The 19,905-nt window shown below is 38.3% G+C and overlaps 2 protein-coding genes across 3 annotated transcripts in view; one reads left to right on the top strand and one right to left on the bottom strand.

Annotated features, from left to right (window-relative positions):
• SGTB (small glutamine rich tetratricopeptide repeat co-chaperone beta) overlaps window positions 1-18,700 on the bottom strand; it is a 35,560-nt gene extending 16,860 nt beyond the window's left edge. The window contains exons 1-5 of the mRNA XM_054578423.1: window positions 18,502-18,700; window positions 17,245-17,366; window positions 10,274-10,377; window positions 6,956-7,025; window positions 2,504-2,603 (exon numbers count right to left, since the gene is read on the bottom strand). Coding sequence (XP_054434398.1) covers window positions 2,504-2,603; window positions 6,956-7,025; window positions 10,274-10,377; window positions 17,245-17,344 — 374 coding nt within the window. The 5' untranslated portion in view covers window positions 17,345-17,366; window positions 18,502-18,700. The remainder of the gene's footprint in view (window positions 1-2,503; window positions 2,604-6,955; window positions 7,026-10,273; window positions 10,378-17,244; window positions 17,367-18,501) is intronic.
• A 117-nt stretch (window positions 18,701-18,817) lies between these two features.
• Window positions 18,818-19,905, top strand: part of NLN (neurolysin) — a 73,214-nt gene continuing 72,126 nt past the window's right edge. Inside the window, exon 1 of one of the 2 annotated variants that reach the window (XM_054578425.1) lies at window positions 18,818-19,012. In XM_054578425.1, coding sequence (XP_054434400.1) covers window positions 18,972-19,012 — 41 coding nt within the window. In that variant the 5' untranslated portion in view covers window positions 18,818-18,971. Of the gene's footprint in view, window positions 19,013-19,206; window positions 19,313-19,905 lie in introns of those variants that run through there. The other variant, XM_054578426.1, reaches the window with a different exon arrangement.

The raw sequence follows: 19,905 nt of genomic DNA on the forward strand, positions 1-19,905 counted from the left end.
CTAAACCAAAAGCAAAATATGAATTTAGTAAATTGTACCACAAAATGCTAATATAAAATTGTGTCATCTAGAAGTAGGTTAAATGAAAGCCCTAGAAGACTCTTCTGGTCAGACCAATGCCAGATATACTGTGTTAACTTCTGGGAACTACAGAGAAACTGCAACAAGTGTAGAGCAAAAGTGCAAGCAAGACTTAAAGCCATAGTATCTAGTACACAAGTGAAGAAGCTGCGAACATTTAAAGTGAAAGGAAAGCTCAAAGGAACATTTTAGCAAACTTAAAATGGGGACTGATGAAAAAGAAGAGTCACACATATTCTGTAATCACCTTTAAGAATAAAAATAAAGCTAACTGAGAGATGCCACAGGAGCCACAAAAAAAAAAAAAATCAGTGTCAATATAAGGAAGACTTTTTTAACAGAAATAACCAAAAAGAAAAAGGTAGGAAGAGAAAAGACTACCTCAGAAGGAGATAAGTAACCTAAATATGATAAGAATAACCCAGTGAAAGATTAGAACAAATTAACATAAACATCTCTTTCAAATCTAAGAACTTAGTATATAATAAAAGGTCATATTTATAAGGTTCTATTATAAAAAGTTTCAGACGGTTAAAACAGTTATACAATTGAAATGAAATAGACTTGAGATGATAAAATTAAGATATAAAGGAAAAATAAGAAAATAGAAGTTGTCAAGTCTATAAGTGGGAAGAGCTTCAAAATTGTCTATATAATCATTTAAAACTTTTATATATGAAAAGCATTAAGAGGAAAATAAGCTTTCCTCTTCAGGAAAAAGGGATTTTCTCTTTAATAGAGACCGAGGTTGTCCAGTACAGTAGCCACAAGCTGCATGCAGCTACTTAAATTAATTAAAATAAGTTGATCTTAAACATTAAAAATTTAGTTTCTCAATTGCACTACCCACATTGCAAGTGCTCACCAGCCACTTTTGCTAGAGGCTACTGTATTAGACAATGCGGATACAGAACATTGTCATCATTGCAGAAAGGTCTCTTGGAACGTCAATATTTAAAATAGAATGATTTAGTGCAGAGAATTCATTGCACAACTGATAGAAGGGCTGGGCGCCGACGATGGGAGGCTGTGTGGCAGCACAAAGACTGGCAGCAGCAGGAAGCCATCACTCCCTAAAACAGAGGACAAAGTGTAGTCTACAAACCCACAACACCTGGCAAAGCTGGGAGCACAGGTGTCTTGGGTGGAAGCTAGAGACAAGGATGAGAAGCAGTCCCTGCTGGATAAACACCCTGATGTAAATAAAAGAGGGGAGGAAATACCACAACCTCTCCCTTCCTTCTGCCCTCCAGCCTTCTGGCAGCACCTCCTGGGGTGGAACCCAGACGAAACTCAGGGAACGGAGGAGCCTGAAAAATGCAGCCTATCAGGGTCAGACCCCTGTTAATAAGGGCAGAACAGAGAAAGAAAGAAAGAAGCATAGTGTCAAACAGGTAAGGTGGGGCAAAAAAAGATAATTTAGAGAAAAAAAATGGCCAATGTTTGAAAAATGTCCAATCTCAGCAGTAATTAAGTATAAACTAGAACAATTACTATTAAAATAACAATATTAAGTAAATATTCAAGTACTTAGTGTGGATAAAGGTGTGGTAAAAGCAGATGTGCTCATATAATCCTAGGGGAGGAAATTAATTTTCAGAATATTTTCAAAGAAATTAGAACAATTTTGCAATTTGCATCAACAATTTTTAAATGTTTATATTGTTAGACCTCCTGAGTGAATTTTCAAGGATAAAGGCAAAGTCTGAAAATTAAAAAAATTTTTTTAGAAAGATGATTTTTGCAGCTTTATAATATTAGAAAAAATGGACATTTTAATGTTTGCCAGTAGGTTCATAGAAGTAAATTAAGGTACAGCTATCCATTTAGTTAAAAAAACACTGAGTGTTTATTTGCCAGTAACAATGATAGGTGCTGAAAATATAAAAAAGGTGAAGAGGTAACAACAGACTAATTTCTATCAATTTAAATAATGTTTATAAGGATTTCAATGAAAGAACATGTTTATGTTATGTCTAGTGAATAAGCTGAATCTAAAATTGATTATATTCACAGCCCTGGCTGGTGTGGCTCAGTGGACTGAGTGCCGGCCTGCGAACCAAAGGCAGTGGGTTTGATTCTCAGTCTAGGGCACATGCTTGGGTTGTGGGCCAGGCACCCAGTAGGGGGCGCACAAGAGGCAACCACATGTTGACATTTCTTTCCCTCTCTCCCTCCCTCCCTCCCTTCCCCTCTCTAAAAATAAATAAATAAAACATTTAAAAATTTTTTAAAATAAATAAATAAATTGATTACACTTACATCAAACAAAATATGCCATAAGGTTAGTAACAGAGGTTGCCTCTAACGGTAATGTTATGAGTTGTTTTCGTTCTTTATACCTAAATTTTATACTTCTCCTTCAGAGCTATTAATGCAAATCTTTTACAACTGTAAGCCTGGCAAAATAATGCCAGTTTACCTGTTGCAGTAATAAACCGCATTATTTGGATCCAGTTCTATTGCTTGTGTATAACAATCCACTGCAGCAGCATAATTTTCTTCTTTCATGTGGTTATTGCCTAAAATAATCAATAGGTACAGTAAGAACAATATACAGGAAAAATATAAAGTCTGTAAGATAAATTTGAATCACAGAAACTCCAATAATACGAAGGTCAGCAACATGATTTTTCAGTTACACCGGAGATAAATTCTTCATTATTCAATAATGATAATTCCACAGCCTTCATTGTGTTTGAATGATTTTGACAATGTAGGGTCTTAAAAAAATAACGTTTGTATATCTTATAAAATTCAGGCTTTAATAAGTGAGTAAATGCAATAATTATGATCATCTCATGGCAAAACTGAATCTCTTATCACCTTTATCTTCATCCCTTTCCTTCTGTTTAAAGCTGTCCCACTCCACCTTAATGCAACACCCTCCTCAGTTATCACTCAGTCTAGACCTGGCTTTCTACTCCTTCCCTGTCAAAAACACATCTGCAGAGCAGCCAAGCCCTCACAGCGGCTGTGTGGGTAAGCTGGTAAAGCCAATCCTGCTCATGTTCCTGGCAGATAATATTTTTGTGTGCTATCTCTTCCAGACATAAGTCCTTTTGAAAAGGAGATTATTAGGCATCAATTTCTGGTAAGACAGAATTTCAGATACCATGGCTAGCCCATAACGTACTGATTTTCAGGAAGAACGTCTGCAGATACCCTGGCAACGATTTAGCAAGGTTACCAGCTGGTCAATGAAATAAGGGATTTCTTGTGGCTCTTTTTTTGCATTCATTAAAGAAAAAAAATCCAATAAAAAATTTTAAGACACTAGAATTAGGAGAAACTATTTACATCCCAAAAGGCTCTATTATTCCTTCCAGCTGTCTCTAAACCAGGAGCACTCCTATTAGGCTTGTTTGTTGAATAGATCATTAGCTAATTAAAGGGAGAAGGGGGGTATACATTTGCAGGAAGAGAAATGGGAGGTAAAAGCATCTAAAATCGTAAAAGGTTACTGCAAATTAAGAATCAGAAATGAATACAAAGAGTGACTGCGAAAGGGAACACGGTTTTTTTGGCAGGGGTAATAAAAATGTCCTATAATCATGGTGATGGCTACACAACTCTGTGAATATACTAGAAACCTATGAATTTGTATACTTTGTAGGAGTCAATGACATGGTATGTCAATCATAGCACAATAAGGCAGCTTTTTAAAAGTTAAGAAAAATTAATTGTCTCCCCACCTCCAAAAAGAAATGAATACAGAGCTTTTAAGGCCGTTAAAAGGATTAAATAGCTTTTCTGGCTATGCAAGAAGTTAACTACAGTAGCCTAGGTACTTAAATAAACTTGTTTCTGCCACGTAAAAGATTTACATTTTCTGGGTTATTGGGATGTCCTCGTTGCCATCACTGGAACTTTTTGTCTTGGGGGAGCATTTTATTATTATCAGTAGTAGTAGTAGTAGTAGTAGTAGTAGTAGTAGTAGTAGTAGTAATAGTAGTATTAAAACCTACTGTTTTTTATGTCTTAGAGACTAAAAAACAATTCAAAGGATCAATAAATCTAGGAGTTAGTTCTTTGAAAAGATAAATAAAATTGAGAAGCCTTTAACCAGATTCATCAAGAAAAAAAAGAGAAAGGACCCAAATAAATAAAATCAGAAATGAAAAAGGAGAAGTTATAATCAATACCACAGAAATACAAAGAATTGTAAGAAATTACTATGAACAACTACATGCCAAGCAATTGGACAACCTGGGAGAAATGGACAAATTTCTAGAAACATACAAACTGCCAAAACTGAATCAAGAAGAAGTAGAAAGCCTGAACAAACTGATAACAATAAATGAAATCGAAGCAGTAACCAAAAGACTCCTGGCTGACAAAAGCCCAGGACCAGATTCCTTCACAGGTAAATTTTACCAAACATTTAAGGAAGAACTAACTCCTATCCTTCTCAAACTATTCTCAAAAATCCAAGAAGAGAGAAGACTCCCAAACTCTTTTTACAAGGCCAGCAACCTAATTCCCAAACCAGGTAAAGACACAACAAAGAAAGAAAACTACAGGCCAATATCTCTGATGAACATAAATGCTAAAATCCTCAACAGAACATTGGCAATCTGGATTCAGAAATACACTGAAAAGATCATACACCATGATCAAGTGGGATTCATCCCAAGGATGCAAGGATGCATCCCAAGGATGCAAGGATTCATCCCAAGGTACAATATTCAGAAATCAATAAATGTAACACACCACATAAATAAAATGAAGGACAAAAATCACATGATCATATCAATAGATGCTGAAAAAGCATTTTATAAAATCCAGCACCCATTTATGATAAAAACACTCAGCAAAGTGGGAATAGAGGGAGCATACCTCAACATAATAAAGGTCACATATGATAAACCTACAGCCAACATTTTAATCAATAGGCAAACATTAAAACTTTCCCGTTAAGATCAGGAACAAGACAAGGGTGTCCACTTTCCCCACTCTTATTCAACATAGTACTGGAAGTTCTAGCCACTTAATCAGACAAGAAAAAGAAACAAAACATATCCACATTGAAAAGAAGGAAGTAAAACTGTCATTATTTGCAGATGACATGCTAGTTTACATAAAGAACCCTATAGCTTCCACTAAAACATTACTAAACCTAATAATTGAATTTGTCAAAATAGTGGGATAGAGAGTCAATATTCAGAAATCGATGGCATTTTTGTACACCAACAATAAAATATCATTAAGAGAAACTAGGAGAAAATCCCATTTACTATAGTAACAGGAAAAATAAAGTACCTAGGAATAAATTTAACCAAGGAGGTAAAAGACCTGTACTCAGAAAACTATAGAACACTAGAGAAAGAAACTTAAGAAATATACAAATAAATAGAAGCATATACTGTATTCAAGGATTGGAAGAATTAATATTATTAAAATGTCCATACTACCCAAAGTAACCGATACATTTAAAGCAATCCCTATTAAAATGCTAATGGCATATTTCACAGATCTAGAACAAATATTTCAAAAATTTATATGTAACCAAAAAAGACCCCAAATAGCCTCAGCAATCTTAAGAAAGAAGAATAAAGTAGGAGGGGATCACAATACTCCATATAAAACTATACTACAAGGCCACTCTAATCAAAACAGTTTGGTACTGGCCTAAGAGCAGACATATGGGTCAATGGAATAGAATAGAGAACCCAGAAATAAAGCCAAGTCTCTACAGTCAATAATTATTTGACAAAGGGTGCATGAGAATACAATGGAGCAAAGATAGTCTCTTCAGTAAATGGTTTTCAGAGAACTGGACTGGTTCATGCAAAAAAATGAAACTAGACCACCAACTTACACCATACACCAGAATAAACACAAAATGGATAAAACACTTAAATATAAGTAGTGACACCATGAAAGTTCTAGAGTAATAGAATAACTATAAAAATGATTTTTAAAAACCTATTGTATGTCTTTTCCTCAAATGCGTAAATACTATAATGTATATATATACTGCACACATAAATACATTTATACATATTGGTGAAAAAAGCTTCAGGTTACGAAATATTTAATATGCAAAAATTCAGGACACAAATGATGAATTTTGCGAAGACAAATATAACTAAGCATTGCATAACACTTTATAGTTACATGATACTCTACTATGAAACTGTCTCCTTTAATTATCAGAACAATTAGATATGTCCCTCTTTCTCTGATGTGTCAGGTAATAACAACAATGAACTATTCTTGGTTTCATCTGATCTTACTGTGCTCTTCAGAAGCAAAGCACACAAAAATATTTGAAAATAACCTTTCAAGAAGGTACGAGTTGGCTGGAAGGCATAATTAACACAGACACTAGGTGTTAACATGCAGCCCGGAGCAGCCCTGTGCTTGACAATCAACTATGTCCATTTGTTTTCACACAACAGTGATCTATTTATTAAAACCAAGAATGCTTTAATATTCACTATTAGAAAACTTAATAATGTAGTAATCCAATGTGCTAACTAATAAACACTTCAGTGCTACATGCATGCATTAACCAATTTCAAAGAACTCAGAAACACTAAATATATAGAAGTTTAAATAATAATGAAAATTATTTTCCTCTCTTTACTTATGCATAAAGAAGAGTTGGGGATTCTAGACTATACACAGCAAATACAGGTACAAGGAATGATCCTTAAGTTATTTGTTTTGCAAGATCTATGCTCAAAGGATCTGGTTCGCTGAAGCAAACCACACCCATCGCTCACAAGCCATCTACATTTTTAGGCTTCTTCTCCATCATTTATCGCTGTTTCACAGTGTATTCCTGAATCTTATCAATTGATAAAGGCACTTCCTCCAGTGATTCAGAAAGTTTTACCAAAAAGTAATTTTGCTATAAAGTACTTACCTTCATCTTTTAATTGGTCAGCTTTCCCCACATCTTCAGATACTGAGTTTGAAAGAGGCAGAATGTCATTCTGAAAATAAATAACAATTAATATACTTCCATATAGCTACATTAGGAGTCATCCAAAGAACTGTAAGTAATGTAATAGTGCATTACCCATATCATAGTAAATCATATGTAATTCCACATCATGAACTCTAACACCTAAATAATAGTGTTAGCAAGAATAGGGGAAAAGTCCTCCTATACTTCTATTAGAAAAACAAGTCTGTAGAATTTTTCTAGAAGATAATGGGCAACTGTGAATCAAAACTTTTTAGCTGCTTTCCCTATTCCCGGGAATTCTACTTCATGAACAACAACAACAAAAACAATGGAGCAGGTATATGAAAAATAGGAATAGAAATATGTTCAAGGGATTGTTTCTATTAGTGAAAATTTTGAAATATAATGTTTACTATCCTAAGAGATATCTTAGTAAGTCAAAGTCACAGTTTACCAACAAAAGCATTTATGATATGATCCTATTATTGAAATATGTATATGTATACATACATACACACAGGCTAAAAATCAAAGATTGGAAAGGTGTACACAAAAGGTTAACAGTAGTAATATTTGGAGAAAAAATTCTCAGTCTCTTCTTTATATCTTTCTATCCTGCCCAAAGTTTATAAAACAATGGGCATATATTAATTTTATCATAAATTTTAAAAAAGGATAACATTCCTGTTTTTAGCACCTACTATCATCCTCAAAATGCTTTTGCCTTAGTAAGGTTTAAGCCAAAGGCACTTCTGAACTAAATGAAAATTTAGAAATATCTTGAGTGACATTTTTCCATTTTAAAAAGATCTTTAAAAAATTGTGTTGTTTTTAAACTTGATCCTGACGTTCATAAATAGGCCTAATATTTTCCAGAAAGCATAATTTGTGCCAATATACCTATGTAATATTTATGACATTATTAAACATTACCTTTTTCTTGACTAAAGTGTCAATAAACTTGATAGCTCTAACATTAAATATACTTTGCTAATCACACACAAATATTCACAAGTACAAAGTCCCTGATAAAGTATGAGTTGTTCTTCTTTTTAAAAAATCTTTCTCTCTACTAACCAGTTTTTCCAGCATAAAATATTGGGATAAAAAAGTACAACTATAGAATTAAAGTCAAATCTTTATAAGTAGTGGCCACTACTTAAAACTGACAATAGTCATTTCAGATATAAGTAGTTCAAGGACACATTACTGCCCTGTAGTACTTGCTTTTTGGGTTCCTTCTATTCTAAATCTCCTAACAAGCTTGGGCAGTTTATGCATGGAAAAAAGTGACTTTTGGGGGTCAGAAAATGGCATATTGAAGAATGCATTACAATTCAATGTCTTCTAAATGCTTCTGAGTTATTTTAATGAAATTGCAAAAGTTTTACAACTTTGAAAACTAGTTCACATATTAATTGAATGTATTTGAGCAGCTCAAGATGTAGGAAGGAGTATTATTTACTTTATATGAAAGGAATGAATCCATTTAGTACATAAACTCAATTCAGGGGGAAAACAGAAAAACATTATCCTAAAAATAAAAGTGACCCATATAAGAACTATGTACACTTGGTGAGATAATTTCTTTAATTGTAACAATCTTGATGCTGCTGCAAACAAGTTTTAGACTTTCTCTGTCATACTCTAACAAATGTAATGAAGGCACAGCTATTAAACAGGACTACTAAAGGACTGATACCACAAATAATGCTGTACAGACATACTATGGAGCCAGTTTTTTAAAAAAAAGTACTTTAAAAGCAGTATGCAAGAAGTTTTTACAATTAAAAACAAAAACAAAGCAAAATAGCAATAGAAAAAAATAGTTTTACTTAAACAAAGCACAAAAGTCAATTTAAGCTTCCTAGGAGATAAGACAATGAGTTCCGATCTCTTCAATACTAGGTACAACAGTGACAGAGGCAAAAGAGTGAGCAAATCCAAGTGCCATCTCAAACACAGGCCTCTCTGGGATGTAAGCATGAAGGTCAGTTTCTGCCATAGGCATATCTAGCCCCCAGAGACAGGGTTCCCTAAGGAGTCCATAGCCCAGGCAATGAAGGAATCCCAACAACCAAAAAATTAAAGAGGAATTTTTTTGATGAGGAACACAGAGACATGCCACTGTCCCTTACATCCTGTCATATAATTAGAATTCATCTATTTGACAAAATTAAAGTATAGCTGTGGTATTCTTTTTCCAAAAATAAAAAGAGGGAAAGGTTTCAGGTTCGATCCCCAGTCAGGGTATATACAAGAATCAACCAATGAATATGTAAGTAAGTGGAACAACAAATCGATGCCTCTCTCTCTTCTCTCTCTGTCTCTCTCTCTCTTCCTCCCCCTCCCCCCACTGCCTCTCTCAAATCAATAATTAAAAAAATAATAATAAAAAGAGGGAGCAGTGCACTGCCAAATTACCATCTCCACTGCAACTCTAAGAGCCTCTTCCCAACAAGTTCTAGAAAAAGTCAATGTGGTATCCTCAGCAATGTCCCTGCAAGGCTGAAGCACATGCTACATGTTTCAGCTTCCCTCCTGAGTTCCCCATTCTATACTGGAGCTTAAACATAGAGCTAGAAAAACAAAAGTTGCTCATGATGCACTACAATGTAATGAAAAAGCACACGGGACATCCCTAACCTTTAACTTTTTCAGACAATCTTACAGTCCATGTTTCCTGATAAGGCCAGAAACCTGAAACCATATAAACAGTCCTGGGGAGGAGGAATCAGAAAACTTGGGTTTCCATCTTAGTTTTGCATATCAACCCTGAACCTTCCCGTTTTATTTTACTATTCTTTTTTTTAACCCTTCCCTGTTTTAAAGAATCCATCAATGGCCAAATTTGATGAAATCTGCTTCAATGTGAGGATTCAGTCTCTGATGAATCTATATGTACATTGTTGCTTCCTAAACATTAAACCTTTTATTTTTTAACTTGTAGTCCATGTTTTAGGGGAAAGTCAATTCTGATATCAGAGATCTAAAAATGCTCTGATACTGTAAAGGACTTAAAAAGTCCACTAAGATATATTAAATACAAAAGAAGGTGAGAGGATGAGAGTAGCTACTAATATGAAAATCTAAAGCACATTAAAAATTTTATTTGATATTTTAAGTCCTAATCATATCCATGTGGACTGTCTTATACCTAGAAAGAAGTTAGTTACATATACCACAGACCTGGCCCCTCAAATAGTAACAATGCAGCATAATATTACAGTCATGCTTAATTCAGATAGCAATGAGAAAACAATAACAGCTTACCTTACAGAAGGAATTTGTGAACATTTCTGTCAGAGGCTGGGAAACTGCTAGATGGGTATCTTCTGGGCTGATTTTAAAAACTGTCTCCAAGCACTGAATTGCAACTTGAAACAAATTTTAGTAATGAAAAAAAAATTAGCAACCTAAAAAAAAGAAACAATCTCCACCCTCTCCCCCTTCTGGTAGAAATCTGTGCTCTGTTGCCATCTGGGGTAATTCAGCATTTATGATCACAGAACATAAGGAAAGTGGTTCAGCTGCATGGAGATTTCTGTTTATAGACCAGCTACTGAGGGAAGACAACTTGATTTCTTATTCCTCACTTGAAGAAAAATGTTACTTAAAATATCAACATATCTATTACATCATACTCTCGTTGAAACAAGTCAAATGTATTTAAAAAGTAAATAAATTAATTAAAAAAAAAAAGAAACAAGTCATTATCTACTTTTGATGTATAAGAAGTGTACAGACTGGGTGGAGAGACATGGCGGGCGATTATGCTAGAAAGGAGGTCTGTTGTTTGATGACAACACAACTTAAATAACATTTTAAAAGGATGTAGACTTAATGCTATGGGCAAATGGAGAGCTATTAGAGAATTTAGTTAGGAGAATAACATAACTCAATTTGTGTTCAGAACTCAAAGTCTGGTAGGAATGTTGAAAATGGATTAGAGAGGGAAGAAAACTGAGGGAGAAAATGGAAGCAGAAAACCAGTGTGTTCCTACTTAAATGGTCTAAACAAACAAGGAGTCTGAAATAGGGCAGTAACAGTGAAGAAAGCATATCCTGTCCTCTCTCCAAGTACCCACTGAGGAGAATGGAGGCAGATTCTTATCCTTCTGGTGCTCTACAAAGGAATGCTTTCCTGGCTTAACAAGGCAAGGATGTAGCCAAAATGTCCAGTGTGGAATAGATTCATTTATATTTGTGTGTGACTTTTAAACAATATATTATGTATTAATTGTGGTCCTGAGAAAATTATCCATCAAGAAAGAAACACTGTTACTTTTACTAGCCACAAAAATAACTCTCCTTAGAGAAGGGACTGAATAAGCAGCTAAGTTACCAATTACAAAATGTGAAAGTGCTTTTCAGATAGAAAATAATCTGTTTACCTATTCCTCACTCTCTCTCTATTTCTGCCAAGAAGTTGTTCTTAAACTTCAGTTGTACTTGCACTAAAAACACTGTGCCACAAGAAAATAGTGTCTCATTGCCATTAAGACATTTACTTACAGTAATGGTAATAATAATAATAATAAATATATATGTATACATACATTTATTTTTGATCAACATCTTTCTTTCCAGATCAGATTGGTCATTTCCTTTACCGTGACATGTAGCTTGTACATGTTTCTATTATTGTGCTTATCTAACTATATTATATGCATTAAATCTGTCTCTCATACTAGACTGTCTTCTTAAGGATAAAGCCTACATCTTATTCTTCTTTGACTTTAACAGACTCTGGGAAGTAGTAGATGCTCAATACATTTTATCTACTTCTTCATTTACAGTGAAAGTAATAGCTCAATTTCAGAGGAAATAAAAACAATAAAACATGTAGAACAAAACCCCCCAAAAATATTAATTCATGGCCACATGAAACATGGATAGAAGCTAACCAAGCCCTTATCAAAGCCGGAGTATGACGCTTCAGAGCTAAGCAATGACTAACAACCAATGAAACACCATAAGCTAAACACTTCAGGTGAAAAGTTCATAGAGTGATCGAGCAGGATTTTTCTGCTCCGGCTCGTGGAGTGATCCAGTCCCGCTACTGTATCTCCGCGGCCACTGACCTTAGAACACAGACCTGGCACACACTAGACACAAGTAAGTATCCCTAGAGGAGGTGGCTGTTTTGTCTTGTTTTAAACACAATTGTTTGGGTTTTCTTAAAAATCACTTTACTGAAGTATGATTGACATATAAAAAGCTATAATATTTACTATATACAACCTGATGAGTTTAGGGATAAGTATACACCCATGAAACCATGGTCATAAAGATATTCATCACCTCTCAAAGTTTCCTCTCACCCCCTTTTTATTATGTTCATGGGGGGGGGGCAGTGGGTAAGAACAATTAACATAAGACCCACTTAGCAAGTTTTAAAGATTTATTTATTTATTTTTAGAGAGAGAGGAGGGGAGGGAGAGAGAGAGGGAGAGAAACATCGATGTGTGGCTGCTGCTCATGAGTCCCAGTCTGGGGAACTGGCCTATAACCCAGGTATGTGCTGACTGGGAATTGACCCGGTGACCCCTTGGTTCACAGGCCAGCACTCAACCCACTGAGCCACTAGGCAAGGCCAAATTTTAACTACACAAACATAATTGTGGCACCGTGCTGAAGAGAACTTACTTATCTTGCACAGCTGAAACTTTGTACCCTTGACGATCACCTCTCCATTTCCTCTTCTCCCCAGGCCCCGGCAACCTGACCTCTGCTTCTATGAGTTTAACTATTTTGGATTCTACATATGTAAACACAATTGTTTTCATGAATAAACCTTGTTGCTAAAACATTTAGCATTCAATAGTAACACATGTTTAGAGAGACATGACTTAGTGAACAAAGCTACCACAGCTTTGGAACTCAAGACTACCTCATTATTATTGTTAATACAGCTGCTCAAAATCAAATAATCAGAGTGCAATAATTTGTCCTATTTTTACCTCAAGATTCTTATATGAGGAAGGGATTATTATACATTATCCTCACTTCATGAGGCTATCCTCAAGAATAAGCCATAAAACTCTAAAGAAATACTGTATATAATTACTATTCTACTTTAACACCAAGTAATAATAGTCTGTTTGGTACTGATGAGAAAGACAAATGAAGAATTCCACTCAATAATACCATACCCATCTGTACAGTACTTCTTTCAAATCTTTCATATGCTATGTACCTGCCATTACTGATTGATTCTCTTAACAGATCTCTTAGATGGAGAGGGCAGACAGCTCCACCTAATAAACCTCGAAACACACACAGACCAAATACCTGATATGCCCAGGATCATTTACTTCAATTCATCAATTCAGTTCATCAAATATTTATTGGGCACCTACCATGTGTCAGACACTTTTCAAGCAGCTTTGGGTTTATCAGTGGATGAAACAAGAAAAAATCTCTGACTTCTTGGGGCTGAATATTTACATGCAGAGTCTGAGAGAAAGAAAAGAGTCCAGGTAATGCCAAAGCTTTGGGCCTGAGCAACGGAAAAGAGAGAGTTGGCATCAACTGGGATAGGAAAATTGTGGATAGGACAGATTTGATGTGGGAGGATCAGGATTTCAGTTTTGGAAATGTTCGATTTGAGATGCCTATTAGACATACTGTGGAAATATGCAGTGGAGAGTTGTATATAGAAATCTGGAGTTCGGAATAAATGTCTGGGCTCAGGGCATATATTTGACATCTATCAGCACCTAAATAAAGGATATTTAAGGTCTAGAAGCTGAATGACAACACCAAAAAAAAATGAGTGTAGATAATGAAGCTTTGAACCCTGGGTACTCCAGATCAGGGAAAAGAAGAGGAACTAGCAAGAGAAGGAGCAAATGAAGAAATAAGAAAAAATCCAAGAGAGTATTAGGTAACCTGGAAGCCAAGTGAATAGAGCATATGAGGGGAAGGGGTTCGAAGGAGTGATCAGCAACTTTATCCATGGCAGCTAATAAGTCAGATGAATACTGAGAACTGATCATTGAACTGAGTAACAGAAATCACTGATGACTTTGATGAGAAATCTAAGGATGGAGAGATGGAGGCAGGGGCCTAACTGGGGCGGGTTTAAGGAAGAATAGGAGAGGAGTTGGAGAAAGCAAGTATAGAAAACTCATTCAAACTTTTCCTGCAAAGGGATACAAAAAAATAATAATAACAACAAGGCAGTAGTTCTGAGGGTGCAGAGGTAGTATGGCAAGAGTAATAATTTGTTGTTGATGCTTTTTTAAGAAGGGAAACATAATGGCAACGATTCAGGAGAGAGTGAACGTCTGCTGACGTAAGACAAGGAGGGTGGGATAACTAGAGGGGTAACCTGCGGTGCCGGGGACAGCGCGGGACCCAGGGTGCCCGCGAAGAGGCTTCACTTAGAAGCACCGATGAACAGTTCCATCTATGGTGTCGTAGTCCATTCGGGTGCTATGAAAGGATGCCATAAAATGGGTGGCTCGTAAACAGCAGAAATTTATTCTCATAGTTCTGAAGGTTGGGAAGTCTGGGATCAAGGTGCCAGCAGATCTGATGTCTGTTAAGGAGTCACCTTCTGGTTCATAGATGGCGCCTTCCTACTGTGTCTTCACGTGGTAGAAGGAGCAAGGGAGCTCTCTGGTTTCTTTCTTAGAAGGGCACTAATCCCAATCCTGAGAGCCTCGCCTCCTACACCGACACATGGAGCATTAGGTTTCAACATGTGAGTTTAGGGCGAACACAATGTTTAGTCCATAGCATATGGTCAGGCAGGCAGAGTATGTGGGTGTAGGTGCTGGTGTGTGGGTAGATGGGGCAGAAAGAGTCTGTGGAAGTTGGTTTCTTGTCATTTCAATATTCTTGGTGCAGTAGGCAGCAAGGTCATCAACTAAAAGTGAGTACAGGGAAGGAGGTTTTGGGGTTTGAGAAAATATGAGGAAGTATTCAATGGTCAGGTAGGAGAGCCAAAGTGTGAATGAATTAGGAACAGATAGTGTAATTGCTGGACAGCATTAAAGGTCTGCTTGAGGCTCGTGGTCATGATTGAAAGTGGGGCCCATCAGCAAAGTTGTGTTTTGCTCTATTTATATACATTCACATGGATATGGGTAGAGAGTAGATGAAGACCAGGATTCACACAAAGTTGGGTTTTGCAAGGAAGGGAGGGATGTACAGAGGTGTGATTACAATCAACCATAGAATTTAAATTGGGTAAGAAGATGAGAGTGAAAGGTAAGGGTCAAGAGACTGGAGGTATCGGTAAGGAGAGATTCCAAAGGGAGAGCGCTGGGAAGACAAGCAGTAGTGGCCAAGAAGTGAACTGTTTAAGATAGAGATTATGGAGGGAGTGCAGCTGGGTAATGACAGGTTTAGGGAAGAGTGTCCCAACATTGGCTGTACTAGCATTCTGGACTAGATAATCCTTTGTTGTTGGAGGCTATCCTGGACATTGTAGAATGTTTAGCAGCATCCGTGGCCCCTACCCACTAGAAGCCAGTAATACCAACTCCCTAGTCATGGCGATCAAAAACATCTCCAGACAATGCAAAATCACCCTGAGTTGAGAACCACTGGTCTAGGGTCTGACCAAGGGAGTGAGAGGATGAGATCACTGGGGGAAAGGCTAAGGAGCTGAGAGTCAAGGGAACTGGAAGAACTATCTGTGAGTCTATTGCAATTGCCAAGAATTAAGACAGGAGCAGTGCTAGAGAGAGTGACAGTGAGCAGGAGCCATAACAATCAACACATGAAGTGGCTGTCAGTAAATGACAATTACGAGTGGGTGACATAAACTAATGAGAAGGCTCAAAGCACATAATACACCAGCTCATCGTAATGGTGAGGCGAGTAGTAGAACTTAAGCTCCTTTATTAAGACTGTTTTTAAATGTCTAGAAGGTGGGCAGACATTTCCGCATGATTTCATATTCAATAAAATTAGACACACGGAGTCAGAAATAGGTATTGGTCAAAAACAGTTGGCACCATTTCTGGATGCTACATATAAAAAACATCTGAAGGCACATGTTTTTGGCTGGATACCATTCTAAAAATAGGACATAACATCTTGGTTTAAAAAAAAAAACTGAATTTTCCATCTGGCCCCTAAAAAGTATTATACTGCCTTTGATTAGAAAAGAAACATATTTTATTAAATGACTGCATTTATCTGTTTGCTACAGAGCAGCCATACCTAGCATCCTCCTTAGATAACCAGCCACCTTTACCTTCACATGCTCTAACCATCCTTAATGTTAAATGGACTGATTGTAATGTTCTCCAACTGTGTCACCTGCCTTTTTCACTGCCACTCGGAAAGCCATCATCTTACCGGCACTGCCAGTGATTTTAGAGCAAATGTCCAATTTTCATCCCTACCCCCTAAGAGCATATTCACAAGGGCAGTGCTTGTTAAAGTTAATAGATGTGCCCTCCCTTTATAGAAGAAACAGCTTCAAGATGGGAAAATAAAATCGTACTGTTATTTAAGTTCTCTCAAATGCTCATTGCAAAAATTAAGTCTTTAGGCCACAAAGAAGATAGGCTCATGGAACCTCCACAGCCCATGTGCAGAATTCTGTCCTGTGATGGTTATACTAAATGAAAATTTTACAATGCATAAATATGAAACAGAAAAGATGGTGTCAAGGAAGCACGTGATGCTATCATGCAAGTCTTGCTCAACTTGATTGGTTAATGAATCTAATGTTTAAAGCTCCCATAAAACAAGGGTGCAATCCTCTCATTTCAAGTCCCCAAATGTCAGAGGAAAATAGTGACATAATTATTAGACTTTTACATAGTGCTTTCATAATGACTAAGGTATTTTCACATATTGATTCTCAACTGGATGCTTTCCTATTAAAAAGAAGAGACAACAAGATCTTCAGAGGAAGAACCGGGATTTAAATCTCAGCTCTGCTACATGTTTGCTGGGTTATGTTACTTAATCTGGTTTCATTTATTTATCTGTTAAATGGGGATAATACTAACTTAGCAGTAAGTATGAAGAAAAATTCTCTATAATAGGAATAGCATAGCTCTGACACATAATAGCTGTTCAACAAAGGAGCATTAGTCCTCTTGTTAATTAAAACAAACAAAACAAGCCTCAGAAAATGGAAACTCATTACAATCTCATAGTTAGGTCCCTCTTCTTGAAAGATTTTGTTTTAATAGGTCATAAAGTCAGGCTCATAGCTATTTTAGTGTTTGTTTATGGTTATAACACCAATGTACATAAAAACAGGTGCCTACCTTCCAAACTTTCTTGCTCATCTGAAGTATAAGCATCCATTTGACTTTGTTCCCGTAAGAAACGAATAACAGCATAAACTAGGTGCTTGATAGATGACATTTTAAAAGTTTAAATGCTTTTCCTTGATAAGAAAAAGGAAAACACTGAACTCAGATATTTTAAAGAATCAGTCAGGAAGTTTATAAATTACTCGAAAAGTAAAAAGCAAAACCTAAAATCTGTATTACCTTCACTGCTTTCTATTTTTAAAGAGTTAGGAGAGCATAAAGTGTTCTTATAGTATGTGTTACATATTTTCACTTATAACTTGCAAAAGTATAAAACTTGCAAAAGTAAAAATCTTTCTCAAAACATGTATAATGTAAGCTTAGACTCTCAGTGAATAGCTCACTGTATCTTAACAGTTCGTATGGTACGGATAGAGATAAGGATAGGGGGATAGTCTGAGATACAGAAATCTCCGAAAGGCCTCAGTACTAAGTTGAGGGAGATTTCATACTGCTGACTCAGAAGCCGATCCACGGCGAGCATCTTCCTCTATTTCATGAGATTTTTCAAAATGTATACATAATTTACACTCCACCTACTTTTGTAGGCTGAGACAGTTACTTGATGAAGAAGTATATTAACCAAAGGTTGTTCAATCACTGAGTGTCATTCTTAATAGAAATGGCATTTCTATTTAATCACCAGACATGTCAGAAAATCATTGCCTAAGTCGATGGATACTACAAGCCGACCAGTTGTCTCTGCAGTAGCTGTGCCCTCGTGGACAAGCTGGAAGCTCCCGGTCATATTCATTCACATGGAATACTATCGCATCCAAACAGTGGCGCAGGGCCAGCCGGCATTAATGGCTTATCCCCACTAAATCGCATCATCCATCGGCTCCCTAGGTCCCTAATTCAAAGCCAGGGTGTGGTACCCACTGCTAGGATGTTTATTATTTGAGTGCTTTTTTAAAAAAGCGAGTCCAGCCTTTAGGCCATGGGGTTGCTTGTACTAAACAAGGCCCCAGAGCAGAAGACTAAAAAAGAATGGGGGAATGGTGGGGGGTGGGGGGAGTGCAGAGGGGAAATGGAGATGTCCAACCTCCGCCAGGCTTCTCCTTCTCCCCAGAGCACAAGGACCTCCCTCTTCCTCCCTTTGGTACCCGGCCCTCGCCTCCTTCCTGACAGGTATTGCTGCTGGGTGCGCGGTGCAGGCCCCGCCTGGGGCGACGGGAGATGCACTCTTCCCAGACAGAAGCCCCTTACCAGAAAGAGGACGTGAAACGGTGGCAGCGGGCCCGCGGTTGTCCGTAAGTGGGTCCGCCCGCCCTCTGGTCTGCAAGGCTGGAGCCTGGCTCGCGATCGCAGCACTGGCAGCAGTCACCCAAACTTCCTCGGCTCCCAGGCCACGGCGGCCCCGGAGCCCACCAGGCTACGCGCTCGCTTGGAGATGCTGGGTCTCGCCAGAACCGCCCAGAGGGCGGAGCAGGGCGCGCGGGGCGGGGCCGGGCCTGGGGCGGGGCCCGGGGCGGGGCCCGGGGCGGGGCTGAAGTGGGCGGTGGCGTGGTGCTGCCGCACGTGGGAGGGCTCGGCGGACGCGGCGCTGTCTCCACCGTCGCCGCCGCTACTGTTACCTCCGGGGCTAGGCCGCCTCGCAGCTCCCTGACGTCCCGCCTCCCCAACCCCCAACCCAGAGGACAACGAGCTCGCCGCCGCCGCCGCGTCTCGGCGCTCCCATGATAGCCCAGAGCCTTTGGGCTGTGCGAGGCCTCCACAGGTACCCCCGTGCGCGTGTTAACCTTGACCGTGGGCAGGGCGGGGTCTTCTGCCCTGGTCTTTCCCTGCTACCTGGCCCAGCGTTTCCCCACCACACCCCTACGACGCTCCAGGGGCCCTCCCTCCCGGCGACCCGCGTGGTCTACCCCGAAGGACACCTGGCGCGGGGACGCGAGGGCCACCTTTCCTTCCTCCGCTCCCTCGGGAGGCCATCCATTCCCCTTTGTTTGGAACTGCCTCAGCTGCAGTCAGCAAGACTGGTCACAGGCCCGGCCCAAAATGAATGCTATAAGATGGTCTGGATAAGAAAAATCCTTAGACTCTGCCCCCGTGCAGAGCTGCAGACCCGTCATTAAAAGTGCCCCAGCTGTACACTCAGGCATGAAATTCTCATTTGCCCCTCACACACTTAGCATACAAATCGTTTAACGTCCACACAAGATGAACCCGCTGTGGTTTTACTGATTTCCGTCCATGCTTTCTAATATCCTTTTTATTTACCTCCTTCCCGTAACATTCGGCCTCTTGCCGGGGCAAATTGACTTGGCCCAAAATGGAGGAAATTATATTGCTTGGACACGGTTTTGGGCAGCCTCAGCTGCTGTTTTGGATTGCTTCCTAGCTCTCTAACCCCATCCCTCTGCAACAGACCAGTAGCAAGATGGTGAGGGAATTAAATCCTTTGCACGGATGCATTGAGTGGTTTTCAGAAACAGTGTCTGAAGTAGGATCCAACAGAAAAAAAGAAATATGTGTTTCTTTCTTGATACTTATAAAACTCCTTAGAACATATTAGCATTTAAGCTTTTTAACAGTTTTCTGTTGGACATTGACACTCATCTGGGTGGAGCTTTGTGTTGCTCAGTCCTTATGGTTACAGTGCATCCAGGGGAC

This window comes from Pteronotus mesoamericanus, unplaced genomic scaffold, assembly GCF_021234165.1.
Source record: "Pteronotus mesoamericanus isolate MK-2021 breed Mesoamerican mustached bat unplaced genomic scaffold, CSHL_Meso_final contig_50, whole genome shotgun sequence".
Taxonomy (NCBI): domain Eukaryota; kingdom Metazoa; phylum Chordata; class Mammalia; order Chiroptera; family Mormoopidae; genus Pteronotus; species Pteronotus mesoamericanus.